The sequence below is a fragment of the Oncorhynchus gorbuscha genome, linkage group LG21 (assembly GCF_021184085.1).
Source record: "Oncorhynchus gorbuscha isolate QuinsamMale2020 ecotype Even-year linkage group LG21, OgorEven_v1.0, whole genome shotgun sequence".
NCBI lineage: Eukaryota > Metazoa > Chordata > Actinopteri > Salmoniformes > Salmonidae > Oncorhynchus > Oncorhynchus gorbuscha.
Genome location: NC_060193.1, coordinates 23,643,408 through 23,660,071, shown reverse-complemented (window position 1 = coordinate 23,660,071; position 16,664 = coordinate 23,643,408). Strand labels below are relative to the sequence as shown.

Genomic DNA, 16,664 nt, shown 5'->3' with positions numbered 1-16,664 from the left:
TCATCACTGCTTCAGCATACAACACTTTCTGTACTACTCTGACCCTGACAGCCTTAACCTGCCTTTTTCTCACCGGACACCTCTTTCCTCCAGCCCCATGAACACCCCCACAGCTAACACACAAAACTTGCTCCACCGAAACTACACATTCCTTTGTCTCATGCCCTTCGGCACACTTCTCACATCTAGGAATCTCCCTCCTACACACTGCTGCAACATGACCATAACTTCACCACAATCTCCACCAGGCCTGCGTAGCACCTAACGACTGGCGTCACATTCACAAGGAATCTTATACTTCAACAGATCCTCCTCAACACTTAATGCCACCTCTGTTATTACTCCTTTCAAAGGCGCCTTTCTCCGCAGAGCAAAGCAAGTCACAGTTCTTGTTCCTAGTCGCGTGGTCCAGAGCGCCCGCTCCCTCTGGACAGAAGAAACACAATAAATCATCACGAATCAACTTCGAGTTACTTTCACCAACTCAACAGTCCCCAACCTCTTATCCACCCAACCTGACACCACAAATGGATCCGCCAGAATACAAAAGATCCATTCTCTCCACAAATCTCACTCACACTGGGACAGAATCATCCTAGTCATCATCGGGACGAGGCTCGAACTCTGCGGTTCATCTCGGAGCTACTGGAGCATGTATCCCTCTTTTTGCACCTGACGCCAACCTTCCTCACCACACTGCTTCCCTCTACACTCGGTGGTCACCACTGCACCTGCCATTGCATTTAATTCGTCCACACTCTCGTCATGTTCAGTTTCCTTCTGGTGCTCTTCCAAAGGTTTTGTGAAATCCCCCACTCCATAGTTACTCATAAGATGTTCCACTTTCCTCCTTTTTGTCCTGTCTACCATCTTACAGCAACAAAGTCATTTGGTTCACACCACTCCAGCACTACATGTTAATCCACTCCGAGTAGCTGCTAAAGCTGCTGCTGCCCCTAGGGGTGGGAAATGAACTCTAGTGGAAATGAGATGTCCAGCTATAGCCTAACCCTATATCTATTACTAACAATACAGGCAATTCTCAGCTGGCATGACATGATAACGCAACTTATAAAACCTGAGGTGCGTTCAGTTCGGAACGGTTTGTTGTGAATGACACGTTCCTCCAAAACGTTCTTGAACAGACTTCGAGGTCACGTTTGGTGGGTGTGGCTTGAAGCAATGAGTGACGTATTTAAAAGGTAGTGGGCATGCTGACAGCGTTCCCCAACCTCCCTATTTTTCAACGGGTTGTTCAGTACAGCACCGTTAGCATTCAATTGAACGTTCCAGACCGTAAAAGAGTACTGAACGCAGCCATGGCCCTCCAATTTCCAACAGTGGTCATTGGTAGATGTACAGTTGAGGCCCAGGTTTCAGCTGATGTGTCAATGACAGAGTTAATTGCACTATGAAAATCCATTATGGCATGATGAAGCCCCATTTTTCTTTTGGCAGGAGAACTATGGATTTCATTAATGACACTGCCGGCAAGAGGCAAAATGGCCTCATCAGTCTTTCAAAGTCAATTTGAAATGGAGGGAAAAAAGTGAGACCATGGTGCATAACACAGACATTGTTTAATAGAATTCATTTATAACAAATGGAACTTGTGTCAGCAAATAACTGATTTTCATACAGACTTATTTCGCCACCAATGTAACCTAAGTAAGAAAATAAAAAGCACTCCTTTCATTCAGAAAAAAAAAACAATTTACGCTTACAACTAACCAGAGGTAATTGTATGATTCTTTTAACAAGCCATTTTTTTTGTTTACAATTTCATTAATTAATTTCAGTCTATGCATCCAGACGAGCGATAGATAGAGAGCAGAGAGAACACAACGTTTATTTCTGTAATGACACTCCAAGCTTGAATGGCGAAGCCACGTTAGTTAATAACAGATGGTTGGGACAAATTTAGGAAAGTCATCTTCTGGAGTAATCATGGCACCAGAATGGATGCTCTTTTTGCCACATACTTTCTTTTTTGTCTTTTTCAAAGTTGATACCTTTTCTGTGTTATTTACATACACACAACGTGAACGTTGAAGGAGATTCTTACAGATGGGTTCAAGTAATATATTATTGGGTTCAGAATCAATAGGGCAGTGCATAGTATAAAGAGATATAGAAAGTGCAATTCTTCCTACTAGGCCTGCTGCGGCCATTTTGCAATGTTTCACCATGCATAATGGGAAATCAAAAGATCAAGATAGGAAAATAAAATGAATGTTGTGGATCAATAAATGTACAAAGACTGCTGAACTAGGTACATAAAATGTGGCATCGTGGTTAAATAATAAAAGCACTTTTATAATGTTTTATTATATATACATACACTACTGTTCCAAAGCTTGGGGTCACCTAGAAATGTCCTTGTTTTTGAAAGAAAAGCCCATTTTAAAATAACATCAAATTGATCAGAAATACAGTATAGACATTGTTAATGTTGTAAATGACTTTTGTAGCTGGAAACGGCTGATATTTAATGGAATATCTACATAGGCGTACAGAAGCCCATTATCAGCAACCATCACTCCTGTATTCCAATGGCACATTGTGTTAGCTAATCCAAGTTTATCATTTTAAAAGGCTAATTGATCATTAGAAAACCCTTTTGCAATTATGTTAGCAAGCTGAAAACTGTTGTCAAGATTAAAGAAGCAATAAAACTGGCCTTCTTTAGACTAGTTGAGTATCTGGAGCATCAGCATTTGTGGGTTCGATTACAGGCTCAAAATTGCCAGAAACAAAGACCTTTCTTCTGAAACTCGTCAGTCTATTCTTGTTCTGAGAAATGAAGGCTATTCCATGCGAGAAATTGCCAAGAAACTGAAGATCTCGTACAACACTGTGTCCTACTCCCTTCACAGAACAGCGCAAACTGTCTCTAACCAGAATAGAAAGAGGAGAGGGAGGCCCCCAGTGCACAACAGAGCAAGAGGACAAGTACATTAGAATATCTAGTTTGAGAAACAGACACCTCACAAGTCCTCAACTGGCAGCTTCATTAAATATTACCCGCGAAACACCAGTCTCTTCTGTCCAGTGTCTGTGTTCTTTTGCCCAGTTTAATCTTTTCTTTTTATTGGCCAGTCTGAAATAAAAAAAATCTTTGCAACTCTGCCTATAAGGCATCCCGGATGCCTCTTCACTGTTGACGTTGGTTAGAGCCAGTCAATTTTATGTTATTTTAATAGCACATAAAAAATGTGCTTTACTTTCAAAAACAAGGACATTTCAAAGTGACCCCAAACTTTTGAAAGGTTGTGTATATATATAAAGCAACAGATCCAAAAAATGAAACAATTTAGCTACATGAAATAAAAAGGGAAAGAAAGCACCTGGAATGCACATCCACAAAGCCATCAAAGAGGGTCAAATAAAAGAGGGGTCCAAAATATTTTGTGTCCTCCACCCCGAAAACCGTAGAAGTAAGTCCTCCACGATAGCAGACGTAACACACATTTAAGGATTGTCAGAGTTGTAACACTAAACCTGTTCCAACAGTTTGTATCTTTCCGCAACTGTTTTATAACTGCAAATAAATGTATCAGTTGAATACTTTCAAGCCTAAGGCATAGTGAAGGGATCCTTTGGCTGAGTGTCTATACACTTCGTCTATACAAGGAGTGTCAAACATGCGGGCCTATTTGAACAGTCAGGAAAGCTCATTGACTCCGCAAATATTCTCATGATCTTTCCCATGGTCTTTGTTGACAACAGGCATGTGGCATTGACTCATTAATAGTCTTAATAAACTGAATAGTCCTAGTTTGTTGCAAATGCACATCGACTTTCTGCGAAGGTATCAGTGAACGACATGGGAGTCTTCGATGTTTTATTCTTTTTTACTAAGCCACATTAAGGCAACAGAAAATGAAAATAGGGCCTTGCCATGTACGTATTTGCATATATAATTTCATATTATGTGACAAATGAATACTTAAGATAAAAATGTAATATACAGTTTGTTATATGTTCTATATGCACGGACTTCTCAAAGAATACAATAATGTGTTAAATGAACGTTATAAAAAACAGGTATAAATATAAGGCACTCTAAATGCTAAATGAAAACATGTTATGCCATTGAGCGTTTGAAAACCTCAAGATGAAAGTTACATCTATGTACCTTGCCCTATTGTATGGAGCAATGACTTAGTCTAAGGGACCCCCTGCTCTGCTATGGAACTACAGACTGTATGAGCGTATCTATATACACTGGTGATACGTGACGTTCCCAACAAGCCTCACCACGGGAACAACATTGTCATGATGTCTAACAAAGTATCCACATGAACCCTATCTATAATACACCTATTTATTGCACAAGAAAATATGCACTGAATCAGAATGCGTTTTTGTCCTACTGATGTGCATTCCAGTGAAAAAATATCTTACTTTCCCCCAAAGTATAGAAATCTCATTGTATAAGCTTTCATATACAATCCTTTCGTTTCATATATAGCCATAAATTATGTACTTTATTTCAATATACATATGTTATAGGTTATGCAAATGTATTAATCATATATAATGTATATATCTGTCATCTTATATAACATAAATATGTATATATCATTTCATGTATTTTATCCATCAGGTGCTCATCTTTTACCATCATTCTAACATGGAAGAACTAAGATAATCGGTAGCAGCAACTTCATACTTTGCTCATCCCTGTTGATTCCACAAAGCCCCAGTTTATTACATGGGTGTAAGTAGGTTATTGTGTATGTGATCATGGACAAATAAGACAAAACTAAAAAACTAAACTAAAAACCCCGTAACAAAGTCAACATTTGGTAGTGTGAATACAGGACTGCACAAAGTGCGAGAAACAATCATAAAGAAAAATTAGCAAGAAAACCGAAAAGAGCGAAGACTTTCTCTGCATGACGGTGCATACATTAGAAAAGTTCTACAGCTTTAAAAAATACAACTCGGAAGGAAAAAATGAACGATTACGCAAGTACTTTGTTTGATTCACTTTGTCGAGTGATTGTTTTGTTAAAAAAGGGAAATCAAATTTCACATGGTTCAAAATTAAGCACGTCAGCTGTATAGTAAAAAACGAAATCAATAGGTTTTATTTGTGTCATATATCTTTAAACATTCCCACCCCCCCATTTGTTTAAATGATGAACGTTGTGACAGGAAACTGGGTATATTATTAATTATTACTTTAGCTGTGTCCTGTTTTTCATATTGGACCAAGCACTGGTGTCTTCTTTTTTGATGGGTAGTTGTCTCTGCGTAGTTTGATTGTGGAACAGAAATGTCTCTTTACAATGTGCATCGAGTTTTAAGCCATTCTCTGTGCCTCCATTTGCCTCTCCTATGGTTTGTAATATGATGCATTACTTGTCAATGTAATAGTACGTTCTGTTATTTTTTTGTTTATGTTTCTTTCAGTTATTTGAACCCAAGACGAATCCTTGAAGCAACAGAAGAATAAAAAATATTCCATAAGATGCTCCAACAGTCAGGATTCCCTCTCTCTTTCCCACGTCAGGGTGAGTTCAATGGGTTTTGGGAAACACTTGGTCCTCCAGGAATCATCTTTATAAATTTTTTGACATTTTTGTGTCTCACATCCAACACTTAATTGAGTCTTTAGCTAGGAGTTAAGAAGTACTTTCTCAAACAGGAAATTATGGCTCAGAAGAGAGGCTCGCTGGGGTTGTCCAAGGGCCTTCTGCTTTTCCTCCGGGACAGGGACTCTTACGTAGCATAGTGGTCAAAGCTCCCAAGGTATTCCAAGCCAGCTCTGTAACAGAACTGGTATTGATCCTGAGGAGAAAGGAGAGAAAGAAAATGTGACATTAGTTCAAACTGTGCGTCACTATTTTCCAACCAGGTACTATTTATTTTTCTGTCTGTCTAGTGCTCTTTTCTTTTTTTGTCTCTCTTTAGTTTCACTGGCCTCTATCATTCTCTTTTTCTCTGTCTGCAACTGTCACATTTTGATTTGCTGCTGCTCTGAAATTTGATAAATAAGCTTAGAAAAAAACGTACTTGAATCACCACAGAGTAGAAGATTCCTGCTTTTAAAGGAAAATCCCACCCAAAAACTATATTTTGGTATTTTTTTCATTAGTTCATTGTTGACATAGACCCATTTTCTTTGCTCGTAGGGAATCAAGTTTTCAACATATGTAACTTTCAAAATACAGAATACATCCCATATAATGCTGTGTTTTGCTACCTGCCTAACATTTAACAATACAATGCCTTCAGAAAGCATTCAGACCCCTTGACTTTCTCCACAATTTGTTATGTTACAGCCTTATTCTAAATAGTGACAAAGTGAAAACAGTTTTAGAAAATTGTGCAAATATATTTGAAGTAAAAACAGAAATACCTTATTCAAATAAGTATTCAAACACTTTGCTATGAGACTCGAAATTGAGCTCAGGAGCATCCTGTTTCCATTGATCATCCTTGAGATGTTTCTACAAATTGATTGGAGTCCACTTGTGGTAAATTAAAATGATTGGATCCTAGAGCTCCGAGACAGGATTGTGTTGAGGCACAAATCTGGGTAAGGGTGCCAAAACATTTCTGCAGTATTGAAGGTCCCCAAGAACACAGTGGCATCCATCATTCTTAAATAGAAGAAGTTTAGAAAAACCAAGCCTCTTCTAGAGTTGGCCACCCGGCCAAACTGAGCAATCGGCGGAGAAGGGGCTTTGGTCAGGGAGATGACCAAGACCCCAATGGTCACCTTGACAGAACTCTAAAGTTCCTCTGTGGAGATGGGAGAAACTTCCAGATGGACAACCATCTGTGCAGCACTCCACCAATCAGACCTTTCTGGTAGAGTGGCCAGACGGAAGCCACTCCTCAGTAAAAGGCACCTAAAGACTGTCAGACCATGAGAAACAAGATTCTCTGGTCTGATGAAACCAAGATTAAACTTTTTGGCCTGAATGCCAAGTATCACATCTGGAGGAAACCTAGCACCATCTCTATGGTGAAGCATAGTGGTTGCAGCATCATGCTGTAGGGATATTTTTCAGTGGCAAGGACTGGGAGACTGGTCAGGATCGAGCGAAAGATGAAAAGAGCAAAGTACAGAGAGATCCGTGATGAAAACCTGCTCCAGAGCGCTTAGGACCTCAGACTAGGGCGATGGTTCACCTCCCAAAAGGACGAGAGTTCACCTTCCAACAGGACAACGGCCGTAGGCTAACAGCCAAGACGACGCAGGAGTGGCTTCAGAACAAGTCTCTGAATGTCCTTGAGTGGCCATGCCAGAGTCCGGACTTGAACCGTATCGAACATCTCTGGAGAGACCTGAAAATAGCTGTGCAACAATGCTCCCCATTCAACCTGACAGAGCTTGGGAGGATCTGCAGAGAAGAATGAGAAAAACTCCCCAAATACAGGTGTGCCAAGCATGTAGTGTCACACCCAAGAAGACTCAATGCTGTAATTGCTGCCAAAGGTGTTTCAGCAAAATACTGGGTAAAGGGTCTGAATACGTATGTAAATATGATATCAGTTTTTTAAAATTTGTAATACATTTGCAAAAATGTTTAAAAACATATTTTTGCTTTGTTATCATGGGGTATTGTGTGTAGATTGTTGAGGGGAAAAAAACAATGTAATATATTTTAGAATAAGGCTGTAACGCAACAAAATGTGGAAAAAGTCAAGGAGTCTGAATACTTTCCGAAGGTACTGTATATAGTGTGGCAGCTAGGTCAGTCAGTTATGTATCATGCTTGGTCGACCTCCATAAGGTGAGAGGTGTGGAGAGTACAGTATACAGGGCATCTCACCTCTGTCTGCACCATGGCCGGTCTCTGTGTCCGGAGCATTTTCACCGTCTGGAAAATATCCACCACGCCCTCGTACCTCATCCGCTCTAATACGATGCTGAGGGTGATGAAGACTCCAGTCCTACCCACGCCCGCACTGCGAGAAAGATGATCAATCACTAAATAAACAGTCTGAGAACCTCCAAGCTGTTGACAACAAGACCTGACAAAACCACACGTGACCGGAAAAAAACAGACATGACCAGACAAAACAACACAGTCAAAACTAGACTGTTGTTATTTGTCTTTGTTCTCTAGACTGTTTATATATATTTATTTCCCCCACCTGCCATGGTATGTCAGAGGACTCTGTCTGGGAGCTAATTTAATATCTGGATAGATCTTTGATCTGATCTTTTATCCTAGTAGGATCAAAGTAAAGCATCACTATTTCCGTTGCAAGTGGAGCTAAATCTTTTAAATACCATTACATATTGTGGTCTTTTATTGTACTTGCTTACCATCTGTGTATGATATAAAACTCAGTTGAACATAAAATAGGATCCTTACCTACAATGGACTGAGATAGGCCCATCTTGACCAAACTGTTCTTTTGTTTTATGCACTTGGCCGATAAAATCGATGAAGCCCTCTCCCGATTTTGGCACTCCTTGCTCGGGCCAGTCTGTAAACTGAAACTGCCTGACCGTCCGAGACTGTCCGTCCTGGAAGATAGGGAGAGAGAATACAGTGTGCACCCTTGAATGGAACGTCACACCAAAGATATGGAAAAATGACAAAGTGCAAGTGATGAAGTCAAGGCAACCCGTCTAATGCACTTGACAAACAGGCCAAGTCGGAAGAAAAAAAGGAAAACTGACTATCTCAATATGTCTCAGTAATGACACAGGCTTGTGTGTGCGTTTCTATTGAAGATACCAGTTGTTAGCAAATCAGGGTGCACAGAGGCGCACAGTTTTATACACCAGACAGGCGTTTGTTACTAAAGATATGTCATTTTCACCTGAATGTATTAATATATGAATACTAAAGACACTAAGTCCTTTGATATGCCTGTGTTCGGCAGGCTCTTGAAATGACGTCTTTGAGGGTGTGCATTACTTAAGTGATATTGTATCCCCTTGATAAGGGGAAGTAATCCTATTCAGGTCCCAGTATAACACACACTACAAAGGAGAAGCCTGCACCATTTATCAGTGTAAGCCTTTGATGGAATTAAAAACTCCCAGCGGCTCAAAGCTGCCAGAAGCAGTATTTGTTTTTACACCATTGACACATGTCATAATTCCTTCATATATTTGTGCACATATTCCTTTTAAATCATCAAGTTTGGTGATTCTTGGGTCCAGATGCTGGCTTTAAGACTACTGCACAGTAAAACAAAAACAAAAACAGTAGGAGTCAGCCAACTGATGCTGTCAACAATGTCTCTATCTGAACTGTTAAAATCAAATGGCTCCAAAAATGTTGTCTCTGTTTTTATCATCAAACAGTTGTTCAAAGACAAAGACTTCAAAGTAGACAGATTTTCCCTTTGACCAAACTCCACACTGTAAACAACGAATCTGATATATTTGGACAAAAAGTACAAAGTCGGGAACGCTTTCTAGCACTGTCAAATCTCAATGACTGTTTAGACAGTAAATGAGGGCTGCATTACAGTACAGCACTTACCCTGGCGTCAGTCACTTTGAACTCTCTCAGGATGTACTGGGGCATGTTGTACTCAGCCATGGGGTCCACCACAAAGTACTGGTATCTGGCCGACCTCTCTGCTGGCCAATACTGGTGGCATTTTTCCTGCAGCGGTGGAAAAACAACAGAGACAAACTCCATGAGCGATATCCTACCTTGTACGGTACACTGAAACTCCAGCAGAGTGCCTGGATATCTTACAGATTGTGGTTTGCACGTGTCATTGTTGGTCTGAATTCAATTGATTTTTGCATAGTTCAAGAACTACATAGAAAGGAGAAGTTGAAGTAGCAAAATTTTTATATGTATTGTTAAAGAAGCAGCAACATTTGATTAGCACGGGAAACAAGAGTGCACAGAGACAACATCATTTTGCATAACATACCCTGCCCATTTCTCTGAGCTTCGTTAGCATGACCACGATTGTGGAGTTGTGTTCCCAGAGCATCCTCCAGAAGTCCTCCGTGGTCTCTGCTAGAGGCCCTTGTGTGGCAATATAGGCTTTCTGTTGCCTGTGGACATAAAACAACATGCTCTCTTAAGTAACACAGAACACATGGTAAAAGTGGACTACCATTTGAGTCCTTTATTCAACTATCTTGGTCAACAGAGATGAAAGCTCACCTGTATCCATCAATGAAACTGGCATTGATGTAGTCGGAGCCCTCCACCCCTCGGATTGGCTGAAGACACACTCGCGTGGACTCGTATGGCATTATGTTCACAAGGCGGTTCTTGAACTTGTTGCAGGGGAGATTGGCACTGATGAATCGCGACGTATGGGCTTTAGTGTTGGCTAAACGCTACAGAGGGGTAGATAAGAAGCACTGCGGTTATGTGAATGCTGGCGAACGCAGCTCTCTTCCATTTATTTCCCCAGTGCCTGGCTTGTGGTTGACATAAAAAAACAGGGGGTTTGTTTAATATAAAGACTTGAACGTTATTAATAATCACATGCTACCAAAGTGAGGGGAGGCCTTTGGAAGATCATGGGTTCTCGGGCTGCCAACAAATCTGAATGGAAAAAAGGCTACGCTGTTTACTGCATCTACAGTACTTACATGTTTAATGTTAACATTAGGTGTGTAAAGGGGAACCAAGTGGATTACTGTTGCACTCAGATTTGCAGTGAGGGGCAAAATGTTTTATTTTGTGATGAACATGAAAATGGACGCTGCGGCAAGCCCGACGTGGACAGGGCCAGGGGTAACCTGTTTCACATCTCTTAGGGGTATCACCATTCATCATTGGCCAAGGGAAGTAGGTGCGTGACAAGCAAGGAAAACAGGCTTTACATACAGCACATATAACACACTGCAGATTGGCTGACTATGACGGGTGGGTGGGTTGGTATTGGAGCCCGCTCATTGTAAATGCAGGGTGTATGTTCTAAGCCCCCTCTGGCAACTGTCCTAGTCATGGGGGAAAACCTGTGTTTGACATTTTGCTGTAAAACTACCCCTCTTATAACCATAAGGGTGGAACGGAAAGGGGAAAGGGGTAACCAAAGGGGGGGACTTAACCCAAGTCGGGTTACAAAAGGAAGGCAACTAACTGGAATGGGGGAAACCACAGGCCCCACGCTGTCTCGCTGGGCTAATGGGAATTGGAAAAGTGTCTGTGAGTGGTGGTACTGAGATTGGCCCATCAATGACGCCAGGGCCAGGATGTGACTTGCAGCTGGGGGAGTTGGGGAGGATGACGGGGGCAGGAGGCCTGGGGTTTTTACATGAAAAAATATCTAACCACCCTCTCTGACTTTCGGTAAATACAATACATTTAAGTTTTCTGTAAAACCTCACATGGGATCAGACAAAATTGGACATAAAAAGGGACTGGTGCTTGCTAGTAAGTTTTTTCTTCTTCTTTTCTTTATGTAGCCAGTGCCTCTTTCGTCGGCATGGGCCTTTGGAACAATAGCAGGATATGAGCTGGAGCACATTGCTCTTTGGTTAGCATCCAGTCCAATGTCTTTATGTTGGCTGTTTGTCTGTAAATGCTGCAATGCTGCAATGCTGCTTTATCAGTTTAGCTATTCCTTTTGCAATATATTTTTGCAATAAACTGCATGCTTACTCATGTAAGACTCCTGTGCAAGCTACTTTTACAACTAGCTTGCACTGAACTGAATTTTCCCCCCTTAAAATAACTGTAATTTCTGTGTTTCTAATTATCGACAAAGAATTTGAAATTAAATTCAAGGCCAATAATAAGGCACAGAGCGGCTTACCTTGAACTCCAGCTCCATGCCTGAGACGTTCTCTCCACCCTCAATCCCGGTCAGCTTCTGGATGTAGGCGTAGAGGTTTCGGGCAGGCACTTCGGTGGTGCCGCAGGTGACGGCCTCCTGGAGCGCGTCGTGGATGAACACGTACTGGTCCTCCGTCTGCACCATGTAGTTCCGCTGGGCGCGCATCAGCGTCACGTGGCCGTAGATGTCCACCGTCTTCTCATGCTTGATGCGCTCCATCATGGCGTCGATTACGATGAAACAGCCCGTGCGCCCGACCCCGGCACTAAAGACAAAACAAAGATGACAAACTTGATATTGTCCCCCTTAAGAGACACAATAGCCTGTGTGGGAAACAATCAGTGCTGGGAGGTTGACTTGGTATTGACTCGTTTTGAGCCGCGTTGGCAATTGATGACTTCAGCTAAATATTTTAGCGGCTCATCCATCTTGACAGATGTAAACCATGATGCACCTTTGACATAATATCTTCATGAGGATAAATTATTATGTATAAACAGATAACAGGCCTAGTTAGAATCACCATTCCATCTACAGCTGGAACTGAGTTATTTTACAACAGTAATTACCTAAAACTACATCTGGGGTTTTCACTCAAACATTTTTCTATTCTGTATCCAGGCCTAACATATACCCTTCATACCCCAGTGCACCACTATCTGCTGTGCAAGACCATTCACCTATGATGAGAATGATTACTCTCCATTGGTAGAGAATGAGTGACAGATCCACGTTGGGAGAGTTGCCCTGTCTCAGTGGTGAGGAGACCTAAGAAGCTCCCTGGCTACACAGGGACAAGACCAAGGGGCAAACCCCTTGACCTTCATTGCTATCCCCTTGGCCACAGCAGAGCTGACCGTTTTGGCTTGGAGCGTAATCAAAGTGGTGGTGCTGAGGCAGCGGGTGGAGGAGAATAGCTCTAGCTGCAGCGGTCTGGTCTAAAGTGTGGCTCTCTGCTGGTACTGCAATCGTGGTGCACCTGCCCCCCCTGTGTGACTTAGAGGCGGGTACATTTGCCAGGTAACTTTGTCGGAGAGGAGCGCAGCTAACTTCAATTACTGCCATTAGCTTAGCGCACTGTGCTAAAATCAGAAGGCACTGAAAGACAGGCCTCTTTATTTATACTCTCATTGGCACATTTTCACATTAGAACCAGAAAAAAAGTTTTAAAAGAAAGAAGGAAGGAAAATGTATGGCTACTGTTTCAGTTTGAGCTCCTCTATTCAGGTCAGATAGCAACACATGCTTTATAAACGTAACCACATGGAAAGACTGCTGAGGGGAGATGTCTAATTTGAATATTATGCTGTTTTTCTTCTTCATTTTTTGGGACAATGGCATCGCGGAGAGAGTAAACTCTAGTCCGCCTGACAGCTCACATCTTCCCCAGCCGAGCATTGACAAGACAGTTGTTGCCTGGCTGCTCTAAAGTAAATAGGTTATTCAACCCATTAAGTCGACATGGCTACGAGGTGTGACCAACGCTCCCCTGCCTCTCTTCCCCTGATAGGCCATTTGTTTTTCATTTATACAGAGGAAAAAAGGAGTGAAGAAAAACTCAAGAGGGAGTTAAGATAGTCCCCCGGGGCCCAAGTCTGGCTAATGTGCCATGGTGCAGCGGAGAGGGAATTAAATCGTATAAGTGAGTCGTTTGTTGCTGCAAATCATTGTGGTTGCGCTTAAAATGGCCGACGTTACCTGATTGATTTGGGGACGTGTTTTGATGTTGGCTTTATCGTGACTCTTGAGGTATTACACAGATGCTCATGGGTGTTGCTGGGCTTTCTAAGAGATTGGTGTGTGTGTGTGTGTGTGTCTGAACCACACGTGATCCTAAAATATTGTGTGTGAAACCGTCTCAGGAATATTTGGGGATATGAATCACATCCAGGGTCTAAGCCTACCCCCGGCCCCAGCTGTTTCTAATCCTTCGCCACTTTACAGTCCAGTCTCAAACGCCGGAGAGTAATGACCTGTGAGCATGCCAGTGACAGAGTGACAGCATCAAGAGATGGGCAGGTGGAGGAAGAACAGGAGGGAGGAGCGGGGGTGACATAGCCACTCACCTCGTCCATTATCGACAGAGAGAGAAAGAGAGGCTCCGTACATTTGGCAGTCCAGGGGGATGGTTGGCCCTGATTCGGGGCCTGTTAGGCCCCCCCCCCCCCCCACCGCACTAAAGAACTGACACTGGATGCTCTGACAGGCGCAGCCAGCTGCTTTGGACATCGGCAGACATCAGTGTTAGGCTAATGTGTTTTCAAAGTTTTTTCAGAGTTTGGGGAATGGGGAGATTGTACACTGAAAAATACAGCTGCAACTGGACCTGGAGTAGATAAAGCCTAGACAAAGTAAAAGCAATTACATGTTGGTATTGTTACTGAATCTATTTTGGTCGGGCAACCTCTCAAGCCGCCTTTTTACACTCCATTCACCCATTAAACAGACACAGACCAACCAAACCACTAACTTCAAATTCACCATAAAAGTTCAGTGTATGGCTTATAATGGCGACCAGAAGGCTGTGCAATTATTTCCACTCATTTCCATTTACACTGTGTATCAAAATGCTTCCCCTCTATGCAAGATGAGTTTTAGCGTATGGCTACTAAATACAATGAGACTGTCTGAATGGCAACGTAGTTTCATCAGAGATAAAATCATACCAAAACAGGATTATGTGTGTTTGCGTGTATACTTGTAAACGTGTGTGTCTATAAACCCTCCTGCAGTATGGTTACATTGTTCTCCACAATCTCAAAAGGAGACACTGGCTGCATCCCAAATTGCACCCTTTCCTCTATGGGCCCTGGTCAAAAGTAGTGCTCTATATAGTGAATATAATACCATTTCAGACGCATCTAATGACTAATTCTTAACCCATCGTGTGATGTGTGAGACAAGACCGCAGTCTTGCCACTCGAGGACAAATAGGTTGAGAATACTTAATTTCACTAGGGGATGAGGCAATAAGGTCATTAAAGACAGACTTCCTTGCAGAAGACTAGACTCCTTTCCTGTAGACTTATGTTTATTCCTGCCTCCTATTCATACGAGACACTACTCTAACATTCCCACTCTAACATGAACCTTCAAAGTCAGTCTGTGCCTTACCTATTGTTCAAGTAGACAGAGTACGAATCATACAATAACCACCAAAGAGTATGTCTGTCGCAGCAAAAAAGGGACATTTTTCCTAACTAAATGTCTCTTTAATTCTCCCAGCATTGAACCCGTGCTACTCGTTGAGAGACGCAAAGAGCTGCAGAAAGGTCTGGCGATCCCGGTTACATTCAATAATGTCTGTTGTGACGTCTCCCTGTTAACCCATAACGCCTGAACGGCCCTGGTTCCAATAGGAGCACAACGGTCCGCAACCCTGTGGGTCACTGAGAACAGAATGGAACTGCTGAAACACAGAACCTAGTTCAGTGCTCCGTGGGGGTGGGTGGGGGACTTTTACTATATGCGCCCCCCACAAGAGACGATGACTTCACATCATGCGGAGAGAGAGCGAGAGAGAACACATGGATGTACTTTCAATAATATCCTTCTTCACTGCTCCTCGGGGGAAATGTTGGCTGATGTCCACGGCTGGGTTTGGGAAGTTTTCCACGTATGATATAAAGTGTTCTGTTGAAATATAGGGATAGTTAACTTTGATCCTGTGTTGTAGGACATTTCCATTTTTCTATGAACCTTTGTTGAAAGCTTGAGCGTCAATGTTGGCCACAGGACTTAAGATGCAATCTCGCATAGGCCTACTTAAAGTTACTCTCTAATGAGCTTCAGACTATAAACTGAGCAAACTCACACTAGTCAATCATTTTACTAAAGAACTTGGCCATAAAGTGAACTTTTTACGCACTGTGATTACAATGGGCATATAATACTGTGGGAAGTCCTACAAAATCAAATTGAATAATGATAATGCAATTGAATTGTTTTGTCACTCATTATAAAAAACACAAGTAAACTCAAAACCCCAATGCTCCTAATTGCCATGCACTTGCCTGGCTTCAACAGGGAAGACATTTTTTATGAACAAAAGACACAAAGCACTTTGAAACCAGGAGAGACAATTTTAAAAACAGAACACCAACCACTTATCCTCACCTCATTGTCGATGACTGTCACGTTTTTACAAGGCATGTCACCCAAAGTAATGTTGAGATGGCGAGCTCGCTATTGAGCATGACTTAAATACGACCATCGATGGGAAGGTCTGAAGTGGATAGTAGACAGACAAGAGTGACAGTGACCATGGGTTTCTGTGTGACAGCAATGTCATATCTGGGAGGCTCCTCTACTGTCCCGTTCGTAATGTGCACTCTTGAAGCCTGGGTAAATTGGGGTCTCTGTCTGGGCGTGACAACAAAGCAGCTAAATCAATAATAGCGCTTGAGACACGGTCGACTTTGGTCAGACATTAATTCTGCTCCTTCCACTCCAGAGGCCATTACAGATTACATTATTGTATGTGTGTTGTGTGTGTTTGTGTGTCAAATTTATTCTGCTCCTTCGACTGCAGGGGCCATTACAGATTCAATTATTGTATGTGTGTCGTGTGCGTTTGTTTTTGTCGATGCGTGTTTGAGAGAAAGTCTCTAATGAAAATATGTTCAACAAACTGTCAAAAGAAATTACACTGATTTGTGTTGTGTGAAAGCTAAAAACAATGTTTCTTTAGGATTGGTTCACACCCACACCTACTGATTATCTCTTTTGGTCAGTTTGAGTGTTGCAACACTGATTTCTTACAGGCAACATGGAATAAGTGTTTTCCTGCAAACAATAGCCTGGCCAGCTAATTAATCAAATGCCCTAGTGACTGTACAATGCAGTTAATTATACGACACATTTGTTTTTCCTTAACAGGGAAAACCCAGGCAACTGTATAAGTTTTGTGTCGTTGTTCAGCCACG

General features: G+C 42.0%; 1 protein-coding gene across 37 annotated transcripts in view; it reads right to left on the bottom strand.

Moving 5' to 3' along the window:
- Window positions 1-3,075: 3,075 nt before the first annotated feature.
- Window positions 3,076-16,664, bottom strand: part of LOC124008624 (receptor-type tyrosine-protein phosphatase delta-like) — a 651,437-nt gene continuing 637,848 nt past the window's right edge. For all 37 annotated transcript variants that reach the window (XM_046320037.1, XM_046320036.1, XM_046320049.1 and 34 more), the window contains 7 exons: window positions 11,719-12,004; window positions 10,113-10,291; window positions 9,874-10,000; window positions 9,468-9,593; window positions 8,343-8,497; window positions 7,794-7,929; window positions 3,076-5,799 (listed from right to left, as the gene is read on the bottom strand). In XM_046320037.1, the coding sequence (XP_046175993.1) occupies window positions 5,731-5,799; window positions 7,794-7,929; window positions 8,343-8,497; window positions 9,468-9,593; window positions 9,874-10,000; window positions 10,113-10,291; window positions 11,719-12,004 (1,078 nt within the window). In that variant the 3' untranslated portion in view covers window positions 3,076-5,730. The remainder of the gene's footprint in view (window positions 5,800-7,793; window positions 7,930-8,342; window positions 8,498-9,467; window positions 9,594-9,873; window positions 10,001-10,112; window positions 10,292-11,718; window positions 12,005-16,664) is intronic.